The 26758-nt window shown below is 41.2% G+C and overlaps 3 protein-coding genes across 6 annotated transcripts; 2 read left to right on the top strand and 1 right to left on the bottom strand.

The window, feature by feature from the left end:
• Window positions 1–288: 288 nt before the first annotated feature.
• On the top strand, window positions 289–12326 carry trmt6 (tRNA methyltransferase 6 non-catalytic subunit). The gene is made up of 12 exons (XM_077510403.1): window positions 289–579; window positions 814–947; window positions 1096–1205; window positions 1586–1677; window positions 1761–1844; window positions 1917–2041; window positions 2292–2456; window positions 3668–3810; window positions 3874–3959; window positions 5078–5180; window positions 6480–6566; window positions 6638–12326. The coding sequence occupies exons 1-12, from the start codon at window positions 473–475 to the stop codon at window positions 6782–6784; spliced, it is 1383 nt and encodes a 460-aa protein (XP_077366529.1). The 5' UTR covers window positions 289–472; the 3' UTR covers window positions 6785–12326.
• On the bottom strand, window positions 7425–13344 carry chgb (chromogranin B). The gene is made up of 7 exons (XM_077510398.1): window positions 13209–13344; window positions 13050–13096; window positions 11489–11579; window positions 9402–11418; window positions 9202–9298; window positions 9002–9103; window positions 7425–7789 (listed from the first exon to the last, which is right to left on the bottom strand). Exons 1-7 carry the CDS (start codon window positions 13255–13257, stop codon window positions 7712–7714), a joined length of 2481 nt encoding a protein of 826 aa, XP_077366524.1. The 5' UTR covers window positions 13258–13344; the 3' UTR covers window positions 7425–7711.
• LOC144010200 (solute carrier family 23 member 1-like) lies at window positions 12338–25351 on the top strand. Of its 4 annotated transcripts, none has more exons than XM_077510401.1 (14): window positions 12338–12892; window positions 15324–15512; window positions 18773–18840; window positions 21197–21346; window positions 21421–21578; window positions 21760–21919; window positions 21990–22171; window positions 22613–22733; window positions 22795–22951; window positions 23092–23345; window positions 23694–23858; window positions 23925–24033; window positions 24204–24299; window positions 24371–25351. In XM_077510401.1, the coding sequence occupies exons 4-14, from the start codon at window positions 21197–21199 to the stop codon at window positions 24568–24570; spliced, it is 1752 nt and encodes a 583-aa protein (XP_077366527.1). In that variant the 5' UTR covers window positions 12338–12892; window positions 15324–15512; window positions 18773–18840; the 3' UTR covers window positions 24571–25351. The 4 variants fall into 4 exon arrangements, with proteins under 4 accessions (XP_077366527.1, XP_077366526.1, XP_077366528.1 ...); XM_077510400.1 differs by lacking the exon at window positions 12338–12892 and adding an exon at window positions 12907–15244; XM_077510402.1 differs by lacking the exon at window positions 12338–12892 and having other exon boundaries at window positions 12907–15512; window positions 22026–22171.
• The last annotated feature ends 1407 nt before the right edge of the window (window positions 25352–26758 follow it).

Below are 26758 nucleotides of genomic sequence, written 5' to 3'. Positions count from 1 at the left end.
TGTTTACTGTATCTAGCTACATAAGATATAGCAGTGTAATTGGCTTGTTTATGTATCTAGCTACATAAGATATAGCAGTGTAATTGGCTTGTTTATGCACATTTTAAACTTTTATTTTTTTTTATCTCAAACAAATATTCGATTAATCCATTAAGATGCACCACACAATGGAGAAATGTACGTATTCCAGTAGTTATTTAAGAAAAGAAAAACATATTAAATCGATGATTCTGAAATCGACATAATCGCCGTTGCACGCTATTGGCTGACTAGCGTCAATTCGGACCAATCACCGCCGACAATGAGGAAAACGCGGAAGTAGTTTCTTTCTCTTTTCTACCGGTCGCCCTGAGACCGAAAGTGAAAGATAACACGTGGAGTCACGAATTTAACACATTTTACGGGTAATTTTACGAACCACCGTGTGAACTGTTCTCGTTATTGAGCCGTTAGTCCTCTAATTTGAGCGATAATGGCGGAAGGAAAAGACGACGACTCCCTGTATAAGATCAACGAGGGAGACCACGTTATGCTGAAGCGTGGGGACGTCTACAAAGCTGTACAAATACAATCGAAGAAGTAAGTCTACATTTGTTTAATGCGTGCCGTTTTAGTCAGGTGTCAAGATTACGTGACAGGTGTTACTTTCGAGCGTGTGTGATAAGGCAAACTGGATTTAAGTGATGGTTTAACGCAATCTGGGTGTTTACCTATTAGGGTTTTCATTGTGAAACGTTATGTTTGTGTTAACAATTAACTCAGTTGAGTGCCATTCCGACATGTTTTTAACATTTCCTCATCTTGTGATAACAGGAAGGTGGTGTTTGAGAAGCAGTGGTTCTTCCTGGACAACGCTGTGGGGCACCTGTACAGCACCGCTTTTGAAATTGTATCCGGAGGACAGTTGCAACCTGTGAAACCAAAAGATGTGCCAAGTGCTCTATCTGGTGGGTAATTGTTGTTGTTGTTTTTCGGAGGGGGGAGGAGGGAATGTAATATATATAATAAATATGGAAATGCATTAGAATTGTCTGAAACAGAACTTGGACAGCAAAGAATGTATATGCTGCTTCAGCATAACACTTCCTCCGACAGACACAAAGGAAGCAGGCACGGACAACCGGAACATCATGGACGATGGCAAGTCACAGAAGCTGACCCGGGATGACATTGAGACACTCAAAGAGCAAGGTCTAAAGGGTCAGGTAATGATGGAAACTTTTCAGTTTGTTCTACTTGTTATGACTTTGTTATTATGAGCCTGATAGGTTTTCTTGTAGTTGTAGGACTGAACAATATAGCCTTAAAAGTGAAATCGCAAGTCTCACAAAATCAGATTTTATCTACAACCATTTTGGAATTTACTTTATATTTTTCATGATACAGAACAAGCTATGAATTATTTTCTGGCACCAGCTTGTATCAACGAGATTTTTTTTCCTTTTGCAGATATTTTTTGGGGGGGAAAAGTAGAAATAAAATTGACCCAAACAATTTTAGAAATGCTATTTTCCCAAACAGAGGTCTCTCACTTTTAATGTATGGTATCTCCTACTGTATTTCAGTATGTTTGTTTGCTCTGCAGGAAATCATCCAGCAGCTCATAGACAACAGCTCCACCTTCAGGGATAAAACAGAATACGCTCAGGACAAGTACATTAAGAAGAAAAAGAAGAAGTGAGCTTTCGCCACAGCACTCCAATGTTAATTAAAATTAATAAAACACATTATGAGTGATTGGTATCTAATGTTTTTTTCAGGTATGAGAACACCGTGACTATTCTCAAACCAACCTGCCGCATCATGGCGCTTATGTACCACGGACGAGAGCCAGGAAAGATATGGTAATTTTTTTTTGCCTCTGCCCAGCAGAAACGCACAACAATGTGAGTAACGTGTGCGTGCGTGTGTCCCAGTTACTTGCGATTCGACACATTGGCGCAGATGCTGACCTTGGCCAACATCCACGCCGGCAGCAAAGTGTTGGTGTTTGAGACGTGCGCTGGCCTCGTGCTGGGGGCCATCATGGAAAGAATGGGAGGTGAGTGTGTTTTTCATCTTATGTAGTGTTTCCCAAGGCTCAGGTAAATCAAAAGCATTTAATTATGAAATTGTAAACACTAACAGAAATAGCATTGTTTCTATTTTTAACAGATGCATCGATGTATGATACATTGTAATGAAAATGTCACCATCTGGTGGCAGAATAAGTGCCTTCTTATTTTATGACTCTCTTTTTTTTTTGTGTGTGTTTAATGACCCTTTTTCCATCTCTTGCTCCTCCCGTCCAGGCTATGGATCAGTGATCCAAATGTACCCGGGGGGCGGGCCGGTCCGGGCAGGAGTGGACAACTTTGGCTTCCCCGCTCACTTCCACGACACGCTGCATGACTTTCCCATCTGCCACGTCAATGCTTTGCTAGCAGGCACGCTGGAAACAAGCCTCAAGGACCCCGGTACTGGTGAACGTGCACGTAGCGGGCACATTATTAACTCATTCGCGCCCAGCCGTTTTCACAGAAACAATCCTGTTCGCTCCTGGCTGATTTTGCAAGGCCCATAGAATAACATAACAAAAAAACATATCAAAAGAAAGATTAAAGTATCTTCTTTCATCAGGAAAAAAAAAAGTACGTTTCTATCTGTTTCCGTTTTGTAGCAATTAGCATTAGAATGTAGCTAAATTTCATCAATTTTCACAAATCCATTTAAAATTGTGAGTAATTGAGCTTTTTTTTTTCAACATGGCCCTGGTGGATATCCTTTGCTCTGTTGCCATCTGCTGGCCGTTTATGTAATAACTACAATTTATGCAACCATTCTTTGCAGTTGAGAGGCTGCATCAAAGCCTTCTGTATGCTCTAGCATTAAAAAAAACAAAACGTATAAATATGTCTTTGGGACACTTAACTTAAAACATTAAAAAAAAACGTATTTATACGTTATTGGGAGCAAATGAGTTAAGAACACCTGCACAAAATTGAGATTCAGTATGAGAGCAGTGTCAAAAACATTTTTTTAATTTTTTTTTTACAAAATAACTGATATTTTTGATACACTGGGGAACCTCACTCCATCCACTCCCCACCCCCAGTCTTGGTTACACACTATAGGGATATTTACAAGCATTGAGCTACATATGTATTGATATGCTAATTTTCCCACCTGGGGAACCTCACTCCATTCACTTTGCCATTGAATCTGTTCAAGCTATATACGCTACAGGAATATTTACATAACAGGGACACAGATATTGTAATGCACGTACTTTGTCAGTGCTCGAACCTCACTCCATCCATTTTTCTCCCAGTCTATTGACGCCATTTACACTATAAGTAAAATGTCAGCATTACAGGGATACAAACATTTTCACATCCTAACTTTTGTTTGGTTTACATTTGTCAGTTGTACTGTACAATTAAAAGAGAAAATTTGGCCAGCCTTGGGAACCTCACTCAATCCTCTTTCCCCTAGTCTGGTTTAAGCAGTATGCACTCGGACAATTTAAAAGCCATGGCATTAACATACTAATACTTTTAGTCTGTGTTAAAGCTGTTAACAGTAAAACAAGATTCACAACAACTTCTGCAAATGCATGCTAATTTTGCCAGCCTGTGGAAACACGCTCCATTCACTAATGTAATATTCCGTGTATATGGCTTCTCAGAGGCACCTCATCCCGACGTGGCCGCGAAGGAGGAGCCCAAGATGGAGCAGCATGACACCCCGGAGGACGCAGAGAACATGGAGACTAATGACAACGGGGAACAACGCACAGACGATGAACGCGAACGAGGCAAACATGCGAAGGTATGGCACAAGATCAGGTATGATTGACAGGCCCTGGTCATAATGGTGTTTTGAATGTTTTAGGCTGAACTCAAGAAGGTGAAGCAGGAAGAGAAGCGTAAGAAGCTAGCGGCAGCAGCGGCTCAATTAAAGGACATGAACGCAGACGGGTTAGTGTCACTTTTAAATGGTGCATTGTGATTAAAATGGATTCGCAGAGATGCAAAATGAATGAATGAAAGCTATATCAGATGGGTAACATGTATTATCGTGCTAGCTTTGCTGGTTGGTGGAACCCAATTCAAGCCACTTTCCCTAAACATGGGTGACAGCTATATGCACTTGAGTTAGCGGTGAGGCAGTGTGTTTTCTGTGTTGTTTATTGACGTGCTAATTTTGCTAGCATTGGAAACCTTACAATGTCTGCCAATCCACTCAGCCTGCGTTAAAGCTATACACCACCGAATCTTAACAAATATTAAATATTTCTCGTATTTATTTATTTTTTTATTTTTTTCCTGTTCATATTATGAAACTACAGTATGACTTGTTGCTGCTGTGTTCGGCTGTACACTATTGCCTGAAATGACTGAAAATGATGATGATGAGGAACTGAAGTTAGAGGGAAACAGTCCTTTTGATCAGCTAACTTTGCCAGCTCGGGAACCCTACTCCTTTTTTTTTTTTTTTTTTTTTTATTATTATCCCCCCCCCCCTTTCTAAGGACTTATTATCACGCTAACTTTTTTCGCTAGTCTCTTAAAGCCCAATAAACTATATACAAATTTATATGAAGTCACAGGAATTTAGACATACCCTAAATTTACCTTCACTGGGAACCGATTTCCGCCTACTTTCCATTAGTCTATTAAACTCATATAAACTATATGCACGAAAAGAAAACTGACACCAAGTTACAGGAATGTAGACATATGCTAACTTTTTCAGCCCCAGGAACCCCACTCCATCCACTATACTGTATGCTAGAGTTTGTTAAGGCTATATACACATTAATAAGATTTACTAATGTTACAGGAATGTAGAGGTATGCTAACTTGTCAAGACCCTGGAACCGAATTCCATCCATTTTTCCCAAGTCTACATTCCCGTTATATACACTATGCACAGTCACTTGTGAGCCACAGGGTGCTTGTGATTAATGAAATGTCGCAAGGGTGTTGACTTATTGATTCTCCTCACAGTAGGCTAAATGACAACATTTCCATTAACAATGTATTGTTGCGTAATTTATCACTGGCTTGGCTCATCATGTTTTGCCTCCTCGCAGATTGGTCATCGCCTCTCGCTTCCACCCGTGTTCCGTCCTGATGTGCCTGCTCAGGTTCTTGTCTCCCTCCAGGCCCTTTGTGGTCTACTCGCAGTATAAGGAGGTGTGTGTTTTAATGACAATTTCACCGAACAATGGTCATTATTTAAGGCGGGTCTTATTACTGCAAGGCCCATGTTGGAAATTAGCTTCCCACAGCAGGAAAATACCAAAGAAAACATGTCTTTATCCCGCAAGGAAATTAAATGGAAGCAAGTGTCTTGACAATTCAATACTAAAATGTATTGTCTTAAAAACAGAAAATAAGAAGAATGGAATGTGGACCCTGAAACTCCGAGCTAATGCTCTTTATGTTTAAATGCTCACAAGCGAAGTGTAACAAAGTGGTCTTGGCAACTGCTTCTTCTTGATGAGTGTATCAATACAGTATATGAAAGCAATAATGCTAATTCTGCCAGCAATGGGAACCTCACACCATTCTCTTTCCCTCATCTGTGTTAAGATTTACGCGCTATATTTTATACTTGTTAAGGTTTAGTAAATATGTTTTTACATGCTACTTTTGGCATCCTTGGGAACCTCACTCCATTCACTTTGCCCCCAGTCTGTGGCAAAGCATTGTGCAAAATATATCATTATTACAAGTCCGGGGTTCCATAAAGTATGTATTGGCAGACGCTAAATTTGCCAGCTTTTGGAACCTCACTCCATCCACTTTTCACCCAGACCGTGTTAAATGTACACTATATTTAACTCTTTTACTGCCACACTTTTTTAAAAAAAATAATAAAAAAAACAATGCCAGCGGATTTCGAGCATTTTAACTCATTTTACGAAGCAAACAGAATATTGTGTTCTTTTGCTACATAAACATTTTGTCCACATCAGTGACTTTGATACTATTTTTTGTTTAGTGGCGCGCCGTCAAATTAAGGTTTAATGTTACAGAGGCTTTGATCATTCACGTCAGCCTTGAAAACGTTCTATTTCATCAGATTGCGTCATGTTTCATTGTAATTCGCAGCTCTAGTTAGGGCCCGAGCAGCTACTGCTGCCATCTGCTGGCCATAGTTAGTGGGTGTTTTTGATTTTACAACTCATTGACCCGGCTGCGCTGCACTTGGACGTTGCACTGACCATTGATATATTGGGAAAAAAAATAATAATAACGTTTATGGCGGCATACATCGTGATTTTACAAAACGTTATTAAACGTTTTTGGCGGTCAAAGAGTTAATACTAAAAAGTTAGGGATACACATGTATTAGCATGCTAACTTTGCCATCCTTGGGAATGTCATTCCATTCAATCTGCTTCTGTCTTGGTGAAAGCTACGTACACTATATGTAATTCTTATAAATTTTGGGGTTACATATGTATTGACACGCCGTCTTCTCTGCAGCCGCTAATCGAGTGCTTCACCAAACTGAAGGAGCAAGGCGGCACAGTCAACCTCCGCCTCACCGATACCTGGCTGCGGCATTATCAGGTTACACACCGCCCACCTTCAGGTCCTCGTCATACCCTTAATGCGTCCTGACTTGTGTTTTGTCTCCCCAGGTGCTGCCCAACAGAACACATCCGAAGCTGCTGATGAGCGGCGGCGGCGGTTACCTCCTCTCGGGCATCACCGTGTCGACAGAGTCTTCGGGCAGGACTAACTCGGAGGAGCCGGTGCCAAAAAAACAAAAACTGGCAGAAAGCTGAAGGGCTTAAAAGCCCCCCAATTGTGTTTCAGGGCACATCAGCAACAGGGCTGGCGGGAATGTCTGTTTGTATACATCACAAACCCGTCTAGGCAGTTACGCAAGAAAAGGCCTCTAAACAGATGCATCCTAGTTTTCTGGTCTGACATTTGGGTCAGCATTTTTTTTTTTAATTACTTTTTATTACGCTGGAAATTTTATTTTCTGTTACTTCATGACTGAATCTTCACAGAATTAAAATATATTCTAATGCAGAATAACGTCGTTTTAATTGATCCAACAGACATTAGCGTGTAGCTTAGTCTTAAAAAGTTTAGTCTTTTTCTGAAGCTCCCGTTCCTCCACTTGCTTTTGATAAACTGGGAAAATGATAATCTGTAAATATAGCAACATGGTAAATAAAAAATAAAAAAAGTAAATATGTTGTATATTGAATAGATACACCCCAAAAAGGTACCATAGACTGCTGATATGGCCAATTTAGAGCTCCTCGTTGCGCCCGTGAGTGACGGCTTAAGTTAGAAGACATTTTTACTAAAATGTTTTTGTCTGGCAGTATAACAATAATCAACAGTAATGAATCATTCTCATTAGTCAACGTGTGGAAATTTGACTGCACACGATTAAAAAGGTGCTTGTTCCCAGAATAACACTTTTATTGAGCACAAACACTTGAAAAGACAATGACATCAGTCGACATTGGACGATTTCTATATATAAACATCAAAAAAACATTCCCATGCACGCGTTCAGGATGTCACATCAAAATAGCACAAATACAGTACAATAATAACAGGTCATTAATTGTTTTTTGTTTTTTTTTAAGCAAGGCTCCACAATTGGGATTTTAGTTTTTTTTTTATGCACTTTAACTTGGCAGACGTGACAAACAGCGTTTTATTTTCCATGTAAACGTTAAAAGCGGAGCTCATTCTTTCTCATGCAACTTGGCAGCGATTTTCTTCATCTCCTCGTCCATTGCTGCCAGGTTTTCCAGTGATTTCTCCTGCGAAAAGACATACAGGTTGAAGCAGAGTGGAGTTATTGGATCTATAAATTTCTCCAAGTAGTGAGTGCCTATGAGTCTCACCAGAGCAGGGCGTTCATCACATGAAGGTTAACACTTATAAGTTGGAATTCGATAGCAATTAGACTGTCTGTGCAACAAATTTGTTGACCCTATAATAGTGGCTTCAAAACAAAATGGCGTACTTCCTATGCTTTTGTGGACCTATGTTCTTGAGCCTTATAGACATGTCTACCAAATTTTATATTGCTTTGTGAAACTGGCTTTGGGGCTGAATAATAAATTCCAGGGGGGAGCTACAATTACAGCAACAACGGAAAATAAACAATTTCACAAGTCAGCACATAAAATCAAGCGCACTCTGTTGGGTATACGGTCGTACGAGCCATTTCCTCTGGTTTAAAATGTTCGTTTAGCGTCGTATTATGCACGGAAGCCACTGCTTGCCGTTTTAATGGAGACGTGATGACTTTGATTGCCCCAGGAGGTCGTTACGGTGTGCCAAGCTTGGTATGGAAAAAGCTGCGGCAGATAAGAAACACCATTCAACCCGCAGGCTTTGAAGGAAAAATTTGCTAAGAAAAAAAAAAAGATGTAGGCAGCGTGGCGGTGCCAAAGTTCTGCTGTGGAATATTAACGTTGTCGTTCGTTGTGAGCCAAGATGATGTGCACTCATACGGCAAGTACCCAGCATGTCTGTGTGGAATGGACATTTCCATAATGAGCTGCCCTCTCTCCCCACAGCGACTTTGTGAAGGAGCGACTGGATGTGCTCCGCGGCGTTAGCGGGTCAGCGGGCACGAGATGGAACATAGTTTACCCGCAGAAACGTCACGTTATCAAACTGTTTCTGCTGATTTTCCACCGTAGGATGTTGCTTGAACACCGTGGGCAAACCATCTCAAAAGCTTTTCTTTGAGACTGACCACTGGTGGTTCAAAAAGACTGCAAAAGACGAAATTTATATTTCGGTGTTCGGTATAAAGGGTACGTTAACGGAATTGAGGGCTGAAATCAACCCAAAAATTTTCCACGTTTTATGTGCCAGTTTTACATCGTAGGTTATAACACAGGTTGTTGCTAAGTTAGGTGGGATGAGAAATATTTAATGTCACATCTGATGCTGGTGCTGATATCTAATTATATGATTGAGGAATGCTGTTTGTTTGTTTTTAATGTAGCGTTGTGAACCTCGTGCGGCGTGAGTGCCCTCGGTTCCATGGCTCCTTCTGACGCTTCCTGGTTGGCGAGCTCGTTTATTTTCTGACTCAGCAACTTGGCCGCCTCATCCATCTGCACACATTCAAAAGTCAGAACCACATTCATAAGTTCTGATATTTTACATCTGGAACTGAACTGTACTGATGCTTCTCTGTGAACATCTGGTCTACCTTGTTTGGGGCAGAATGTTCTTCTGGGTTCCTTTTGAACCAGGCAGGATGGTAGTAGCCCCTGTAGATCCACGGGTTTCGTTTCTCAGCCAGATACCTGGAAAAACAATCACTCAGTTAGACCTGAATAGGACCAGGAAGTCGTCAGGTCTACACCTTCTGAGAATTTGGTCTTGTGATCTGGCAGAAGAATTAAATACCTCAAGGTTTTGTCTCTGTCTTCCGGATTGTCGGAATCGTCACTCAGGTCTTCATCTTCAGAGAACTCCTCCCCTCCACGCTTGTGGTATTTCTTCTTGTGGTGGTACCGATGCGATGGCTTCCAAATGTACTTTTCGAAGTCTTTATCATCATCTTCGTCGTGTCTCTTGTCGAAGCTCCAGTACTCCTGACTGCGCTCTCCATCTGATTCCTCCCTCTTCTCCTCTGAGAGTTCTTCGTCACGCTTGGGCTTCTTCTGGTAGTATCTCCAAGGCCTCCAGGCCTTCTTCTCTCTGTCGAAGTCCCAGGATTCCTGGCTACGTTCCTCATCGGCTTCCACTGGCAGTTCCTCATTACGTTTGTGTCTCCTCTGGTGGTATCTTCCCGGTCTCCAGTCCCTCTTGTATTGGTTACTGTCAAAATCCCATGATTCCTGGCTACGTTCCTCATCCGGATCCTCTGACAGTTCTTCGTCTCGCCTGTGTCTCCTCTGGTGGTATCGTCCCGATCTCCAGTCTCTCTTGTATCTGTCGCTGTCAAAATCCCAAGATTCCTGGCTGCGTTCATCATCCGGATCTTCAGAAAGTTCTTCGTCTCGCTTGTGTCTCCTCTGGTGGTATCTTCCCGGTCTCCAGTCCCTCTTGTATCTGTCGATGTCAAAATCCCAGTATTCCTGACTACGTTCCTCATCTGGATCCTCTGACAGTTCCTCATCACGTTTGTGTCTCCTTTGGTGGTATCTTCCAGGTCTCCAGTCCCTCTTGTATCTTTCGGTGTCAATATCCCAAGATTCCTGGCTACGTTCCTCATCCGGATCCTCTGACATTTCCTCGTCTCGCTTGTGTCTCCTCTGGTGGTATCTCCCAGGCCTCCAATCTCGCTTGTGTCTGTCACCGTCCAAATCCCAAGACTCCTGGCTGCGTTCATCATCTGGTTCCTCTCTGGGTTCCTCTGACAGTTCCTCATCACGCTTGTGTCTTCTTTGGTGATATCTCCCAGGTCTCCAGTCTTTCTTATCAATCCTAGTGTCAAAATCCCAGGACTCTTGACTGCGTTCCTCATCTGGTTCCTCTGAGACTTCTTCGTCCCGCTTGTGTCTCCTCTGGTGGTATCTCCCAGGTCTCCAGTCTCTCTTGTATCTGTCTGTGTCAAAATCCCACGATTCCTGGCTACGTTCCTCATCCGGATCCTCTGACAGTTCTTCGTCTCTCTTGTGTCTCCTCTGGTGGTGTCTCCCGGCCCTCCACTCCCTCTTGTCCCTCTCGTCATCAAGCCCCCACGACTCCTGGCTGCGTTCATCATCTGGTTCCTCTCTAGGTTCCTCTGACAGTTCCTCATCACGTTTGTGTCTCCTTTGGTGATATCTCCCAGGCCTCCAGTCCTTTTTATCCCTCCCAGTGCCAAAATCCCAGGATTCCTGACTTCGTTCTTCATCTGGTTCCTCTCTGGAATCCTCAGATAGTTCTTCGTCCCTCTTGTGTCTCCTCTGGTGGTATCTCCCAGCCCTCCATTCCCTCTTGTCCCTCTCATCATCAAGCCCCCACGACTCCTGGCTGCGTTCGTAGTCCTCCTCCTCATCTCCACGCTTGTGGAACTTCTTTTTGTGGTAATCTTGATGTGAGGGGTTCCAAAGGCGCTTGTCGTGCTCCTCTTGGTCGTCGTCGCTCCTTCGGCCCAAATCCCAGGTCTCCTGACTGCGCTCTTCCTCCTCTTTGGACTCTCCTCCCAACTTGTCACGTTTGGGCTTCTTCTGGTGGAACCTTCCTGGCCTCCAGCTGCTTCTCTTCTCCCGCTCCACCTCCTCTTCCTGTCCATCGTTTTCTTGGTGTCTTTTTTCTAAACTCCAGGATTCCTGATTGTTTTCACCCTTTGGGGTCTCCTGATTGGGCTCCACAGATCGCAGGAGTTCTTGGATGTCTTGCACATCCTTGGCTTCAGGCTCTTGTACGTGACCTGTGGCCCGATCATCACTGGTCTCCTCATTGCTCTTCTTGTCTGGTGGAGCATGTTTAATTCCTGCAAAAGGGCAAAATGGGTCATGTACCGTGCTATTTTTTTCCTGAACTAACTAGAATGTGGCACAAACCTGCTCTGAGAATCTCCTTGCACTCTTGGTCTAGTTGGGCGTCCGGTTGGGAGAGCGCTTTGGACAGAACCTCCACCAAACATCTTGTCACCTGATAAAGAAATATGGCTTGTGTTGATTGAAGTGCTAGTTGGCCAATTGTGGGCAAGATTCCATGAAACCATCCATTCATCCATCCATCCATTTTCTGAACCGCTTACTCCTCACAAGGGGTGCTGGTGCCTATCTCAGCTGGCATTGGGCAGTAGGCGGGCTACACCCTGAACTGGTCGCCAGCCAATCGCAGTCCATGAAACCTTTTGGTAGAATTTGTGTATTGGCCAACCGTCATTTTAACCGTCATTATAGTTGGAGTGTTGGTTGAAATAATGAAAGCTTTAGTGGTGGTCTGAAGTTTTCTTTTAATTCCCATTTTCTTCGAGCTATACATAAACCTCTCCCACCGTAAGGGCTAAGTTACCCCCATGCAGATAAGTGTGATTTCAACTGGGCTAGTATGTATCTTTAACTGTGGAACTTGTCATCTGGTTTATCGCTTCAAACGTCTTGATATGCATTGTCGCTTAATGTCTATTCTTACGCTGTTATGACTTTCTCCATTCCTTCAAAATAAAACTTTCGCCCAACAGTAAGTTTGAAAATAAGAGTTACAAGATTGTCAAAAAAATTTCAAATAAACCCATTGTCCTTTACAATAGTCATATGGTTTTCGATAATACAAAGTATTGAGATTTTTTTTAAATTAAAAATAATAATAATTGTGAGATTAGTTCTATTTCTTTTATATTTAAAGTAAATGTATTTTTAAGGCCGTAATAAATATCCTTTTTTTAAGCACCCCCCCCCCCCCCCCCCCCAAAAAAAAAAACAAAAAAACGTATTTTGGAGAAAAATATGTCAGCAATAAAAAAATGTTTTTTTTCTCTAAATTCTGACGCTAATTTTAAAATGTAAAACAAAACAGAAATTTTGTCTCCTGGGTACTGTGTTCTCTCTATTTTTATTTGTTTTTCATTTTGTTTTACATGGACCGCATGTGATCGCTGCATAGTCATTTTAGCAGCGGATATTGTTATTGATATGATTATAATGTCTCAAGTGTGTTCTAATTGCTGAAATGAAGAGTCCAATATTGAAACAGAAGGAGTAACTGGCGATCTTAAGAACAAAGCACTTATTTTTATGAGGATGATATGCAAATGATAATCTTCAGTATTAAGTGGACCAAACAACATCAATAATCATAAGAACGGAATTTACGCTGTATAGTGACTGCCATCTCATTATTTTACACTTGTACAAGCATTAAAAATTGTTGTTTACTGTCAGCCACACTTTCACAACACTTTCTATTTTGCATTTAGGAGATAACAGTATTCCTTCCTATTTGGATAACTGCATACAGTATGTTCCTTAATGCACAATAATGATTGTGTGCATGCATGGTTACGATCACGCGTGCTTTTTTTTTTTTTTTTTGCATGGGTTTATTCGCATATGTTCTGCATGCATAATACAGGAAACTATACTGTATGTTATGCACGCGTAGACATCCACTTACCACATCTTCTCTTTTGCCACCTTTCCCCATTGGAAGTGCTTGATTCCCTGCACGGGAGACAAATATTCCCAGCTTTTAAACATGCATAAAAAGCAAGGAAAGCAATAAAATAAAGATGTAGAAAAACTACAGAGTCACTGTCCGTGGTTCTGAACTCACCTATAAGACAAGCGAACCCAAGTAGCAGAAAAAGAGGAGTAGGAGTCATCTTTGTGGAGTCTGGTTTGCCTCCCAATGCGGCGGGAGAGATGCTCCTGCAAGAGAAGGAGCAGCACCTCCAATATAAAGGAGTGAGGAGGAAGGAGAGAGAGAGAGTGAAGGAGCGTGGGAGGGGACGCTCGTGTCATGACTCATTAGACCTGCAGAGAGAAACAGCAACAACTCGTTTTCTTTCTGTCTTTTTTTTTTTCCGTTCCCGTAGACGAAATTAGCCATCACACAGGTGATGGTTTAACATTATTGAAAGGAGCAGGAGGGTCGTCCGCGGGAGGGGACTTAATGCTGCGAGGCGCCCAAAGGCATGACGGTTGGCAATCACACACCCTGCAAACTTCATTATCAGATGTCCGTTTTTAGCTAAGTTCCTTATATGCAATAGCGTTCAAACCGGGAGGGTTGCATACATTGTTAACTTTACAGTGGGGAATTCACTTTAAAGTGTTTTTATGCATCTTTAAGGACACTTTTACCTTCTAATAACACAATCACCTGTGTGTTTACAAAGGCAAAACAATAAGCACCAAATTAACTTTTTTTAAATAGCTTCATAGATACATTTTAAATGTACAGTATAATTATTAATAACTAGAAAAATTTCCGTGGAAATTTTGGATGTGACTGCTGACTCTTGCAAGATGGAAAGCCGAATGCACTGAACAGTTTGGCAAATGTTGGTGTACTTTGCCTCTCAATCGGTCAGCAAGCTAGCATTAGCCTGCTAAGCTAACTTAGCATTAGCATGCTAACCTAGCATTAGCATGCTAACTTAGCATTAGCATTAACATGCCAAGGTAGCTTAGCAATATGTAACTTAGTGTTAGTGTGCTAATTTACCATAGGCTTGCTAAGCTAGCATTAGCATGCTAAGCTAGCATTAGCATGCTAAATGGGAAAAATTGCAACAAAAAGAGCTCAAAATCATATGTGTTGCACAGCGTGGCTTGGAAAAAGGTGCTTCATTTGTGGCTCTTTTCCCCCCTTCTCCATTCATTCCTATGGGACTTTTTGGCGGGGGGTTTTGGGAATTGCGTCGCCATGGTAACTCGGAATTCCGAGAAAAAAAAAGGTTCCCGAGTCCGATCGAGCCGCATCTTTTGATAACTCATTTGTGCCGGTACGTTCAACAGTTCGGGCCACATTTTTTCTGAAAAATTTCGCTATAATAAACGCCGGGGCCGTTTTCTAGGATAGTAATGTGTGCCTGCTTTGCTTCGCAGCAGTCACATAATAAAATATAGAAACTAGGGATGGCCGAGTACAAATACCTGGTATTCGTATCGGGTCGATACCTGGCCGTATATTTATCTATCTATATATGTACTGTAGTTATACAGTATACCGAAAAATATATACTTTATAAGTGATACACAACATATGGTATACATATTTGCATTTGTGTGTATACTGCAAATTTGTATGTGCAGTATACATTTTATGTAAATAATTTCATAGTTTATACACAGATATAAAAATAACATATTTTCCAAGTACAATGTTTTTCATTTGTACATTCTGTATTTAAATCTATTTAGAAATGCATACATTTTATGTATTCTAAATAACTACAAGCATAATTATTTTTAATTTTAAACAAAATAAACAACAAATAAAATGTGTTCTGAGTGACTGTGTTTGAATTGAATTTGTATTTTTAAAACATTTTTTAATATTTTAAAAATATTATTTTACAAATAAAATCAACGGGCTTGTGAATGATGGCAAAATATTGATATACATTTTAAATACAATTTCCACTCGTTTCATTATGCCATGTTTGCAGTTAGCTCTAAACAACTCAGCTACAATAATAAAAACAGCTCTCATATTGGCAGGCACAGGTGTACCTAATGAAGTGTCCGGTGATTGTAAACCAAACGTTAGCCTCCTCATCAAAAATTCATCTTGGCTTTTCAACACATCACACTTTATCTCTCCTCTACGACTTCAGCTAGCAGTCCTCCTGAAGTAAAAAACTGGTGAAAGACGTCGGGATCAATATTTATCGGTTATACTGTATGAAACCACTAAATACATACATGCCTCTGTTTTCTGCAGGACAACAAAACTCGCATTTGGGCAAGGAGAGCCACAGTTGCCGGCGCAGTTTCTCCTGTTAATTCAACGTGAAAGTCAAACACACAAATTCAAAATCACAACACTCCCAAGGAGTGAAAAGTGTTCCAGCCCCGTTATGCGCACACTTGCTGCCAAGATGCCGAACGCCTCATTGCACATCATCCAAGGGTGAGTAGTTGCATTTTAATATATTTTAGTTATGCATTTTGTTATGATTATATTAATCTTTTATAACACAGTCTTTAGCTTTATAAATGAATGACAGACGGTGTGACAAAGGCCATCCTGAATGTGCTCTAAGTGCTGGAGTGGCGGCTTTAGAGCGCCTCGTTGTTGATCTTGAGTAGGGATGTAACGATTTCCGAACATCACCATACGATATTATCACGATATTCTGGGGAGGTTGGCGATACAAAAAAAAGTTACAATATTGTGAAAAAAATGAGCGCATACTAAAAAAAATGTTCTTTTGTACAATACAGCAATGAAAAATGTAAAAATATAAAACTTAGAAGGGCCAAAACATGCCTTGTGAAAATTAACCTGCACTAACAAAGTAGCCACCAGATGGTGCTAGAATTGCACAAATGGAAATCTACCTAACTTTTTTTAACAGATGTGCTGCTCTTAATATCGTGATGTGAGGGCTACGATATATTGTGGCAGTTTTGATGTCACATTTAACATTAATTAATTTATTTATTATTTGTATTTTTATTTTTTATTTTGATTATTTTCCAGGAAATGTAATGTTACCTTTAAGATATGAAATACAAACCTGAGCTCTTTGAACACATACATTAACTCTTTGACCGCCAAAAACGTTTCATAACGATTAGCAAAATCACAACGTATGCCGCCATAAACGCTAAATGATGTCAACTATGTTTTGTTGTTGTTGTTTTGTTTTTTATCAATGGGCCGTTCACCGTCTAAGTACAGCAGGCGCTGCCTGGTCAATGAATTGTAGAATCAAAAACAAAATCTATGGCCAGCAGATGGCAGTATTGTATCTCATTTAAATAGGCTCATTGCGTATGAAATTATAATGAAACGTGATTAAATCTGATGAAATTGAACGTTTTCAAGGATGATGTAAATGATCAAAGCCTTTTTCATATGAAAGTTTTTTTTTTATTTTTTATAACGTGTGGCAGTAAAAGAGTTAAGTGACCTTTACGTATAGACCGCACTCACTTTCAGAAACCAGCACTGTGTCCTACGGGGCCGAAAATGGCAGCCGTCGAGGGCCCCGGGTGAGCCGACGTCCATGTTTGATAGGAGAATTGTGCATGCGAGTAGTAAAGAGGAAGAGGAGGAGGAGGATAAAGAAGCGGGACCGCAGCCGACGACATTCAATCATCGGCGCCCGCCACGTTCTCATCATCGGTGCGCGCTCGCACATGACGCCCTGTGATGATGCTCTGTGGCCTTTTTTTTTTATATGAAAGAAAAGGAAAAAAAAGGTGCAACGAGAAGCACTACACTAAATCATGCTTTATCCTCCAATGTAATAAAAAGTACACAGGCAACAGATCAAACATGATGTGCTCTGTAATAGGTGTTTACCATGGCGGGCTGCTGCACAATATTTTTTTGTTGCTGTCAAAAATGGGATGTTTTTACGCTTGCGTTTTTTGTGCCGCGAGCGTGACAAACAGCCTTGGATACTGCATTCTTTGCAGTTTTTCTCTTCTTACAAGAAATAAACAGAAGTCGAGCTGTTTCTCAGGGTTTATTATAGCCGTGTAATACGTCATTTGGTGTATATACAGTGGATAGGGAGCAGGGAATTTTTCATTTTTGTTAGTTTTGAGTTTTGTTTTTTAAATTTAGTTGGTTTTAATTAGTTTTCAGGGTGGTTCTGTTATTTTGTTATTAGTTTTACTTATTTTAAAAAATGCTTTGTTTTAGTTTAGTTTTAGTATTGGTTTTATTTTATTTTTTTATTTTAAATGTGTATTACTTGTGCACAATATTTAAAAGAACACCATGGGAGTGACGTCATCTGCTTTTCTACTGGCTGCTGCTTGATGACCTCACTTCTGTGCGAAACACTTTCAAACGTCCCTTTTCCGGTTAATATCAAAATAAGACTACAATCACATTTAAAATCATCCTCAAATGCTCATGCATTAAATGAATTAATTAGGGGTGCACCGATCACAATTTTCAGCCGATAACCAATCCCCAATCTTTTAAAAAGTCTGACTTGCCAATCCCGAATTTGGCCGATACGGATTTTTTTTTTTTTTTTTTTTCATTACAAGCAGCATATACCTTCACTGTTCCAATATTGTTTTATTGGAAGACATTTAACAATATGGTCGAATTAATACAAATGCGTTGTTTTAACTAGTGTTGTTCCGATACCGATTTTTGGCCCCCGATACCGATTTCGATACCCAGCTTTGCAGTATCGGCCGATACCGATACCATACCGATACCTAAGGTTGTTTTTTTTCCCCTCAACATTAAAAAGCTATCCTGCTATTGGTTCAGAGCATTCAAGGTCCAATAGGATATCTTAGATTAGCATGCAGTGAACATGTCACTGATGAACCCCAATTAAAGTTCATGTCTTGTATTAGGCGGCTGTATTTTAACTCATTCACTCCCTACCATTTTCACTTTGTGTTTTCCTGGATTTTGACTGATTTTTCAAGGCCTGAGAAATATTATGTACTATTGCTATAAAAATATGGAACATACCAAAAGAGAGATTAGACTCTTCTTTTATCAGGGAACAAACGTATATACCTATCTGTTTCCGCTGTGCAGCAATTAGCAATAGAACATAGCTACGTTTCATCGTTTTTCACAATTCTGCTTAGAACTGTGGGGAAATCAGCCTGTTTTAATATGACCTGGTTGATCCTTTATACTCTTCTGCCACTCAACCATTTTCTGCAGTAGAGAGATTGCATCAAAGCCTTCTCTATGCTCTGGCATAAAAAAAAACCCAAAAACATATAAATACGTCTTTGGGACACTTAAAACATTTAAAATATGACGTATTTATACGTTTTTGGGAGCTAATGAGTTAATATTGGTTATCAGTGGTAGGAATTTGGGCAGGTAATCGAGGCCATTCATATTTTGGGGCTGGCGGTGGACTACTATTCTGAGCAGTTTTTCATCCCTGCGAATAGCGGGGCTCCACTGTATGTATCTACCGTCTTCCCTTTACTACAATAGCCACGTGCGTGATGCAGATATGATGACTGAAACTTGGACCGGCCAGAGTAAACATTTGATGGGGTTCAGTCCTTTCAATCATTAGCTGCCAGCAATGGCAAACTCCGGCGACCAACTTGATGTCACGAACCCAACAGACCTACAGTTGATAGCCACAAGCACGTCCGCAACCATGATTAGTGGCAATGCTCAAGCGTCTCCTGTATCTTTTTCTTCTTCTGCTACCCCAGGGACGTTTGGACAAGGGAAGTCGACGTGGATACCGGACAGCGCTTCACACTGCCAGGAGTTTATTAGGGTAGGTTAAGCTGGAAAAAAAACAACAACAAAAAAAACAGTGTTGAATATATTTCAGTGCATGGAGTTCTTCTCACAAACTTTTGTTTATTTATTTTTTTCATATATAATAAACGAAATAGAAAGGCAACAAAGTTAAGGACCTTAATGAGCTCTTTGGGGAAGTAAAAAAAATGGTGGCGGATAAGCACCGCTGAGCCAAAAATGTTTTTGGATAAATAATGAATGAGTATTTTGTGACTATTATGTCTCATTTTGTCTCCTTGTTGCACTAAGGAGAATCAAATCACGTAAAATCATGACAGCTTATGTGTGCATTCACTTAATGTCAATGTCAATTCAAATTCATTTTATGTGACTGCTTTAATCTGTCCTCCATTTTGTAACCTTTTTGCTGAATGCAACTCGGGCGATAATTTTCACACGGATGGAAGGTCAGCAAGATACAATCAAATTATTTTCGATCGTGTTCGGCCTCAGGTGACAGGTGTCAATCAAATCCAGGCCTGTTCTTATTGCTGATGTTCAACAAAGGAGGGCATTGACCTTTATTTCAATGGATAATCTTGTTTAGATCAATTAGAAAACTAGATTGGGACTAAGGAGAGTGCTGAATTGTTAGTACTTTGTATTTTTTTTAAACTTTATTTTTCTTTGTGTTTTTAAAATGTTGCCACTGATCAAAATGGCCGCTCTATTTTTGTGATTTTGACGATGTGTTTTGAGACAAGTTAGTTAGTTAGTTGGGAATGTGTTGTTAATTATCACGCTCTGATCTATGCTTGTTGGTTAGTTAGCTACAAATGATGGAGTGAGTGAGTTAGTTAGTTAGTTAGTTAGTTGGGAATGTGTTGTTAATGATCACGTTATGAGCTACGCTTGTTGGTTAGTTAGCTGAAAATGATTGAGTTAGTTAGTTGGTTGGTTAGGTCGTTGGTTGCTTAGTTAGTTAGTTAGTGAGTGAGTGAGTGAGTTAGTTAGTTAGTAGAATTATGTGAGGGAAAGCAACATAACCTATTATATTTTCAAGTGTTAATAGGTATTTAGTTAGCTTGCTTGGTAATTTGGCAGTTGACTAGTTGGTTGTTAGTTAGCTTGTTGCCAGTTATCATGTTGGTTGGCATGATTATACGCAGGGGGGATTTTCTAGAGTTGTTGGCTCATTAGTTTCCGTAATTTGTTTGTTTGATAGTTGCCTAGATAGCAGCTAGCTAGTAAGTTAGTTTTTGTGTTGTTTTGTTAATTCATTAGATAGTCACAAAAAATAAATAATGGATTTATGTTTACTAGTTAATGATTAGTTAGGTAGTTGGTTTGTTGGTAAGCTACGAGTTAGGGAATTGATCTGTTGATTACTTAGCTAGTTATACATCTTTTTTATTGGGTCATAGTTACTTGTTTAGGTAATTATTATGTTAGTTTGGTAGATAGTTATTTTGTTAGTTATGAACTTCAGCAAATAAGTGAGTGCAATTTTGTTTATATCGCACTTACTAGAAAGGTCACAAACTTGCTCCACATTGATCAAGTTAGTTAGGTGGCTGGTTAGTTTTCTAGCTAGTGTGTTGGTTAGTGAGTTAGTCAATTATCAAGTCTGTTGATTAGTTTTCTAATTTTTTGATGATTGAGCTTTTGAGAGTTTTCTAGTTAGGTCATGAGTTTGACGTTTGTAAATTATGGTGCCACTGCATGCTAATCGATAGTGGTAGTAAAATCTGTTTCATCCAAGACAATAAGAAGCACCAATACAGGGCTATGCAAGGTAACACAAATGCAGAGTTGTATAACATTTTTGTCCAAATGTGCTGAATACACATGTAGTTTTGAGCATAAAAACCTCTTTGGGACATATTTAGTCACACCTATATTTTCTTTGCCAAATCGGGCACATGCTGAAACAACAAAGAATGTTACGAGTCTTGTATGTCAGACTGTTTTTCCTACCATAATAAAAAGGCTTTATGCACCAATTGCCTTTCTAATCTCCCAACATGAAAAATTAAACCCCAAAATCATTAGCGGGCCAGCAGCCTGTAAGTGTTATTATGCAAAGAGGTGTCTGGAGACCATAAATCAACTATGAGTATTGAGCTACATACTTGCACACTATTGTTATAATAAAAAAAAAAAATGTGATTGTGAAGTTGTTACAATGACATTTTTCATTTTTGTATATAATTCATGATCAATTTTAATTCATCTCTGTTATTAATATGTAATAACTGTGTAATTACCATGCAGCAAGAGTTTTAATGTCAGGATTAAGGACTTTGTAAGTGATACCTGTTTGAGCATTGGGGGGTGTTTATTTTTTGTCTCTCTGAGTGATCTTTGCATGTATTTGTGCTCACATTTAGATGGATGAGGAAGAAGTGCAGCCTAGGGGAGAGACCCTTAAACCTTTTATTCGTGAAAGCGATGTCAAAGTGGCCCGTAACAACAGTGTGACAGTGTACAGTGTGACAGAGACCCCGCCTTGGTACCTGTCAGTCTTCCTGGCCTTTCAGGTGATTTAAAAACGTGTCCCAGTGTCTTTTTGCGGCTCCCCCGTCCACTTCACTGCATTTCCTTCGTTCCGCAGCATTACCTGACGGCGTTTGGCAGCAACATCGCCATCCCGCTTATCTTAGCGGATGGACTGTGTTTGCAGCACGACAGCTTGACCCAGAGTCACCTCATCAACACTATCTTCTTCGTCTCGGGGCTGTGCACTATTTTGCAGATCACCTTCGGAATCAGGTGCGAACATACTAAGGAGTTGGACTGTAACATTTGGACCAAAGATAGAAGGACAATTTTCAGTGATTTAAGCTAATGCTAATTAGTGATCTTATGAATGATATGACAAGAAAAAAAAAAGTCACAAAAAATGTCAAATGTGTCCCCAAAAATTATGACCATTGGTTCCTGTTCCTGTTAGGCTGCCCATCCTGCAGGGGGGCACGTTCGCCTTACTTACCCCAGCATTGGCAATGTTATCCGTACCCGAATTCCAGTGTCCATCTTGGACCCAAAACGCCAGCCTGGTGAACACATCCTCGCCCGTCTTCATCGAAATGTGGCAGACCCGACTGAGAACAGTAAGCCGTCACAAGCATTCTCAAATTTGGTGGAATAAATCTATCAGGTTCTATTCACCCGCCCCCCTAGCTCCAGGGCTCCATCATGGTGGCCTCCCTCCTGCAGATCCTGGTGGGATTCTCCGGCCTGGTCGGCTTCCTCATGCGCTTTGTCGGCCCTCTCACCATTGCGCCGACTATCTCTCTCATCGGCCTGTCCATGTTCGATGCAGCCGGAGTCAGGGCCGGTAGCCACTGGGGAGTCTCTGCCATGTGCGTCTCCTAGACTTGAAGTTGATTGTTTGTGTGTTGAGCTTGTGGTTCTAAAATAGGAGTCCAGAGATGTACAAGTCGTAACCGGGGCCTCACAGTTCTCGCAACTAGAGGTGCCAAATCCAGGTCCAGAAAGTTAAAACCCTGCCACAGTTCAGATTTAACCCCAGGTGCTAGCTAGCTACCTGCCAGGGAGCTAGCTAACTAGAATCAGGAGCTAACGTCAAACTGTGGCAAGGTTTTTACTTTCTGGACCTGGATTTAACACCTCCAAAGCTTTGGGCCAATTAAAAGCTATTTAATTCCTATGGCATTAATGTATAAACACATGCTAGTTATTTTTTTTTTATCGTTGTCAGTATTGTGGGGAACCTTGGCAAAATGCTTCCTCCGCAAGGATCCCTTGACCCAAAAGTAGTAAAGTTGTTCTAACATGTACAGGACTGCAGCCTTGATCATCTCGTTCTCCCAGTACTTGCGACTCATCGGGCTGCCCATTCCCATGTACAGCAAGGCCAGGAAACTGCACACCAAAAAGTTCTACATCTTCCAGACAATGCCCGTAGGTTCTCAAAATGCTATGCTACGGTTAGCGTACGTAGCTAACAAGTGATGTCCATTAGATTCTTCTGGGCATCTCAGTCTCCTGGTTGGTGTGCCACCTGCTCACCATCTACGACGTGCTGCCGTCTGATCCAGGACGATACGGACACCAGGCCCGAACGGATGTGAAGAGTGACGTGGTCAGTCAGGCTTCGTGGTTTGTGGTGCCTTATCCGGGTAAGGTTTTCTGTTGATCCACAAATTCAGATCATCAAGAACTTTTTTGAACTTTTGGGTCGAGAGACACCCTAACTACTGCTTACAGACCCCCGACCCTAATTTGAAAACCCCTGATTGAGAACCGTCTTGCTCTGCAGGCCAGTGGGGCACCCCGGAGGTGAGCCTGGCAGGCATTATCGGCATGATGGCGGGAATCGTGTGCTCCATGGCCGAATCGGTGGGCGACTACTACGCGTGCGCTAAGCTGTCAGGTGCGCCACCTCCGCCCAAGCACGCCATCAACCGGGGGATCGGCATGGAAGGGATTGGCAGCATGTTGGCGGGTGCCTTCGGCACCGGTAACGGCACCACTTCGTTCAGCGAGAACGTGGCCGCCTTGGGCATCACCAAGGTTTGAATGAGAGCGCTATTTACTCCGGCGTTCTCAGCCACTCTGAAACCTTCATTTTACTTCTGAGCCGTATGGAAGGGTGGACTTGCTGGTATTTTTCGGGCCCTTGTCCCTCCTTATAACCCAAGAGCGCTTGAGTTTAAGGGCACGAACCATCGAATGTTGGCTTGCATTCATCAGAGCAAGTTGTCCAGGTCCTGAAAATCCAAAGCTGTGTCAGACCAACACACCATTTGACCGTTGATATGATGGTTCTGAGACTTTAGCATCTTGGGAACAGATGTTGGATGTCCTTTTGTTCGTGGATCTCTTACTTCTTGAACGTGTGGTGGTGTGTCCGTGACACAGGTTGGAAGTCGAGTGGTAATTCTTCTCAGCGGAGTTGTCATGATACTGATGGGGGTCCTGGGTAAAATCGGAGCCATCTTCTCCACCATCCCCGACCCCGTGATCGGAGGAATGTTCCTGATCATGTTCGGGGTCATCGCCTCGACGGGGATCTCGAACCTGCAGGTGAACCAGAACCGGAGTGACTTATTTTTTATCCAGTGGTCATGACCTTACTTTTTTGTTTTTTAGTCAACAGATATGAATTCCTCCAGAAACATCTTTGTTTTTGGTTTCTCCTTGTTTTCTGGACTGGTCATTCCCAATTGGATGGCCAAGAACCCAAATATGTTGGCCACAGGTATGAGTGACATGTTTCTGCTGTCATGAAAATACACCTTAAGGCATGAATTTTCAAACGTATTGGTTCTATCCTTTTCCAAGGACTCATTCATAGTCCTACTGCATATTAAGCCCCCAGAGCCCATTTTGAGAACCCTTGCCCAAACGTCTTGATGTGATTTTCCAAAGGTCAACGTGAGGTGGACGCAGTGTTGCAGATCCTTTTTACAACTCACATGTTTGTCGGAGGCTTCCTGGGGTTCGTCTTGGACAACACCATCCCTGGTAAGTTTTAGGCTATTTTAGCCTCAGCCACCATCTTGCTCATCTTCTAAAGAGTTTTTCTTGCAATACAGGTACCGAACGCGAGCGCGGCCTGATCACCCAGGACGAATCACACCTGGAGGCCTCTGGTATCTTGGAAACTGAGGACATTTACAACCTCCCCTTCGGTATCACAATGTGGCTGTCGTCCTCGCCTTGGGTTCGTTACATCCCGTTCTGCCCGTGGAGAGGGCAAGCTGTTCGGCGCAAGTCAGGCAAAGGCACGCTGTAGAAGACAAGGAGCAAGAACTTCTTGGACTCTCACCTTTGGGTTTGCCATAATGTGTCGTAGTTTTCAAGATACTTGTCAGTTGGGCTGGCGGTACCATCACAGGTTCTGCTTTTGTACCTTTGACTTGACTTCTACAGTTTAGACATGCCTGTTCCTTTTTGGTCTTGGAAAAGCTGCAAAAACGGGGTGGTGCCTTCAAATGTTCTGCTTGACTGTTTTTGCAACATATCTTTACCCCAAGCCCGGTTATTAGGCTGGTACCTACTACATTGGTTCTACTGCTTTAACCCATTACTGTGCTCGGAAAAAAAGTGTACCTATGGTTTGTCACTTTAGGGTTGTTCCATCATTGCAATCTATTGAATCATACCTGGACAATTTGAACCCCAGAATAAGGTGCAGACATTGAGTGGTACCCTCAAAGTGTTACGGTTCTACCAAAAACTCTTCTTTGAACAAACCTGAACTGTTTGCCATTCTAAAATGTGCAAACGTGAGTGGTACCCTCAAAGTTTCTGCATATCTACTCTTGGTTTTCTTTAGTACATACAATAACTAAGATCTGCTGTTGTTCCCTTGAGGCATAAACACTGAAGTCAACAAACTCTAGATCGGTTATCCTACGTCACACATATACACGTGACCAGAAGAAGGTAAATACTGCTTGGTTGCCATGGTTTGTACCCTCATTGATTCTAGTTTGACTCCCTTGTGTAACATACTGGTACCGTTTATTTGGTCCTGTAAACTTGGAGTTGAATAAATATGGATACAATTCCCACTTTTGGACCTATGACACTTTTACATGTTGGGAATCTACTTTTTTTTTTCCCCCCCTTTCGACTATTGGTGCTTCTTTTACATAACTATCCATCTATTTTTTTTGACAGTGTACTGGACGACAGCAATAACATTTTTATCACTGCATTAACTCAGTCTTTATTATATTACTTTGCAACGACTCCTTGAGCGATAACAGTCTGCGTGAAAGCGTAAAAGGAAATTACTCAGAATGTTGTCAGATTTCAGCAGAGTAAATTGGATACACATTTAGGAGTGACCCAGGATGAACCTTCTTGATCGTCTTCTATGCTCACAAAGTCCAGTGACCGTGTCTATAATGTGATTTTGAAAACCTAACTAAGGACGTAAACGCTAACGTGAGGGTTAAATTAACCATGATTTGAATCCCTAATTTGAAATCCTAATCCAAGTTTGTAAACTGAATCTGAAATACAAACCGTGGCCTGAAACAGTTATTTGAAACCATAACCCCAACTTGAAACCATGTTATTAAAAACCCTAACAGTTCTTTGAAACCATAACAAGGCATGGCATCTTATTTTGAAACCTCATCTCTAACTTGAAACGCTAATTCTGTTTTAAAACACTAACCCTGGTTTCAGAAAGAAATCTGTGAAACCCTAAATCTTACTTTGAAACCCTTCTTTGGCACCATATAGGTCCTAATTTTAACCCCTCTTGTGGCTGTTTTACAACCAGGAACTAAGCATTAGAAGAATAGAAAATTGGCATTAATTCATGTGGTTTTAAGGGCAAAATGCTATTTTGGAATATATAGGTCTTTCGTTAAAATCATCTGTCATTGTTCATTGAGGAAATTTTATGTATCAAAAGTACAAGTGGTAGTTCGTATCGGGGACTACTCAAGGGTTGAGTACTCGTACTGGAATTGCTGGGGGGAAAAAGTTGTATTGGACCTCCTGAAGCCCTAACGCTTTGTTTTAAATTCCACTCCAGACTTAAAAGCTATAACTTACCCTTAACCCAGTAACTCTTAACGCTGGCTTGAAACCCTCATTTGAAACAAAGGACTCAAGATTCTTCACATTAGAGCTAATGATTGCTCATCAATTCCTTTCTTATTTTGAAATCTGAAATTCATCTCACGGCTATATTGAGCCATTAGTAAGATCTACAGCATCCTCCTGAAAGCTTTCTAACGGTGAGTTTTTGTTTGGCATGTCAACATTAACGAAAATGTAGTAAAGGTGAGAACTCAGAAAGTCTGTACGACTAAAAAGACAAATTGCTGTCTTTTGATTTTCACTAGCTACACCACGCCGACTGTAATCACATCAGTCAGGACGGATGCGTGAACATGCCCCATATTTCTCACAAGTATGTGACTTGGCATTTTCACAACACGCTGTTCACGCGTGCCAGG

This window comes from Festucalex cinctus, chromosome 21, assembly GCF_051991245.1.
Source record: "Festucalex cinctus isolate MCC-2025b chromosome 21, RoL_Fcin_1.0, whole genome shotgun sequence".
NCBI classification, from domain to species: Eukaryota; Metazoa; Chordata; class Actinopteri; order Syngnathiformes; family Syngnathidae; genus Festucalex; species Festucalex cinctus.
This window is presented reverse-complemented; position numbering and strand designations above follow the sequence as displayed.

What these genes read in the sequence shown, in the direction of transcription:
- trmt6 (XM_077510403.1), top strand. Translation starts at nt 473, where the DNA reads ATGGCGGAAGGAAAAGACGACGACTCCCTGTATAAGATCAACGAGGGA. An exon ending in CGAGAGCCAGGAAAGATATG is followed by an intron (nt 1,845 to 1,916) that starts GTAATTTTTTTT and finishes CGTGTGTCCCAG; the next exon opens with TTACTTGCGATTCGACACAT. An exon ending in CCTGGCTGCGGCATTATCAG is followed by an intron (nt 6,567 to 6,637) that starts GTTACACACCGC and finishes TTGTCTCCCCAG; the next exon opens with GTGCTGCCCAACAGAACACA.
- chgb (XM_077510398.1), bottom strand. Translation starts at nt 13,257, where the DNA reads ATGACTCCTACTCCTCTTTTTCTGCTACTTGGGTTCGCTTGTCTTATA. An exon ending in AACATTCTGCCCCAAACAAG is followed by an intron (nt 9,104 to 9,201) that starts GTAGACCAGATG and finishes GAATGTGTGCAG; the next exon opens with ATGGATGAGGCGGCCAAGTT. An exon ending in GGGCACTCACGCCGCACGAG is followed by an intron (nt 7,790 to 9,001) that starts GTTCACAACGCT and finishes GTCTTTTCGCAG; the next exon opens with GAGAAATCACTGGAAAACCT.
- LOC144010200 (XM_077510401.1), top strand. Translation starts at nt 21,197, where the DNA reads ATGGATGAGGAAGAAGTGCAGCCTAGGGGAGAGACCCTTAAACCTTTT. An exon ending in CAGATCACCTTCGGAATCAG is followed by an intron (nt 21,579 to 21,759) that starts GTGCGAACATAC and finishes TGTTCCTGTTAG; the next exon opens with GCTGCCCATCCTGCAGGGGG. An exon ending in CCCAAATATGTTGGCCACAG is followed by an intron (nt 24,034 to 24,203) that starts GTATGAGTGACA and finishes GATTTTCCAAAG; the next exon opens with GTCAACGTGAGGTGGACGCA.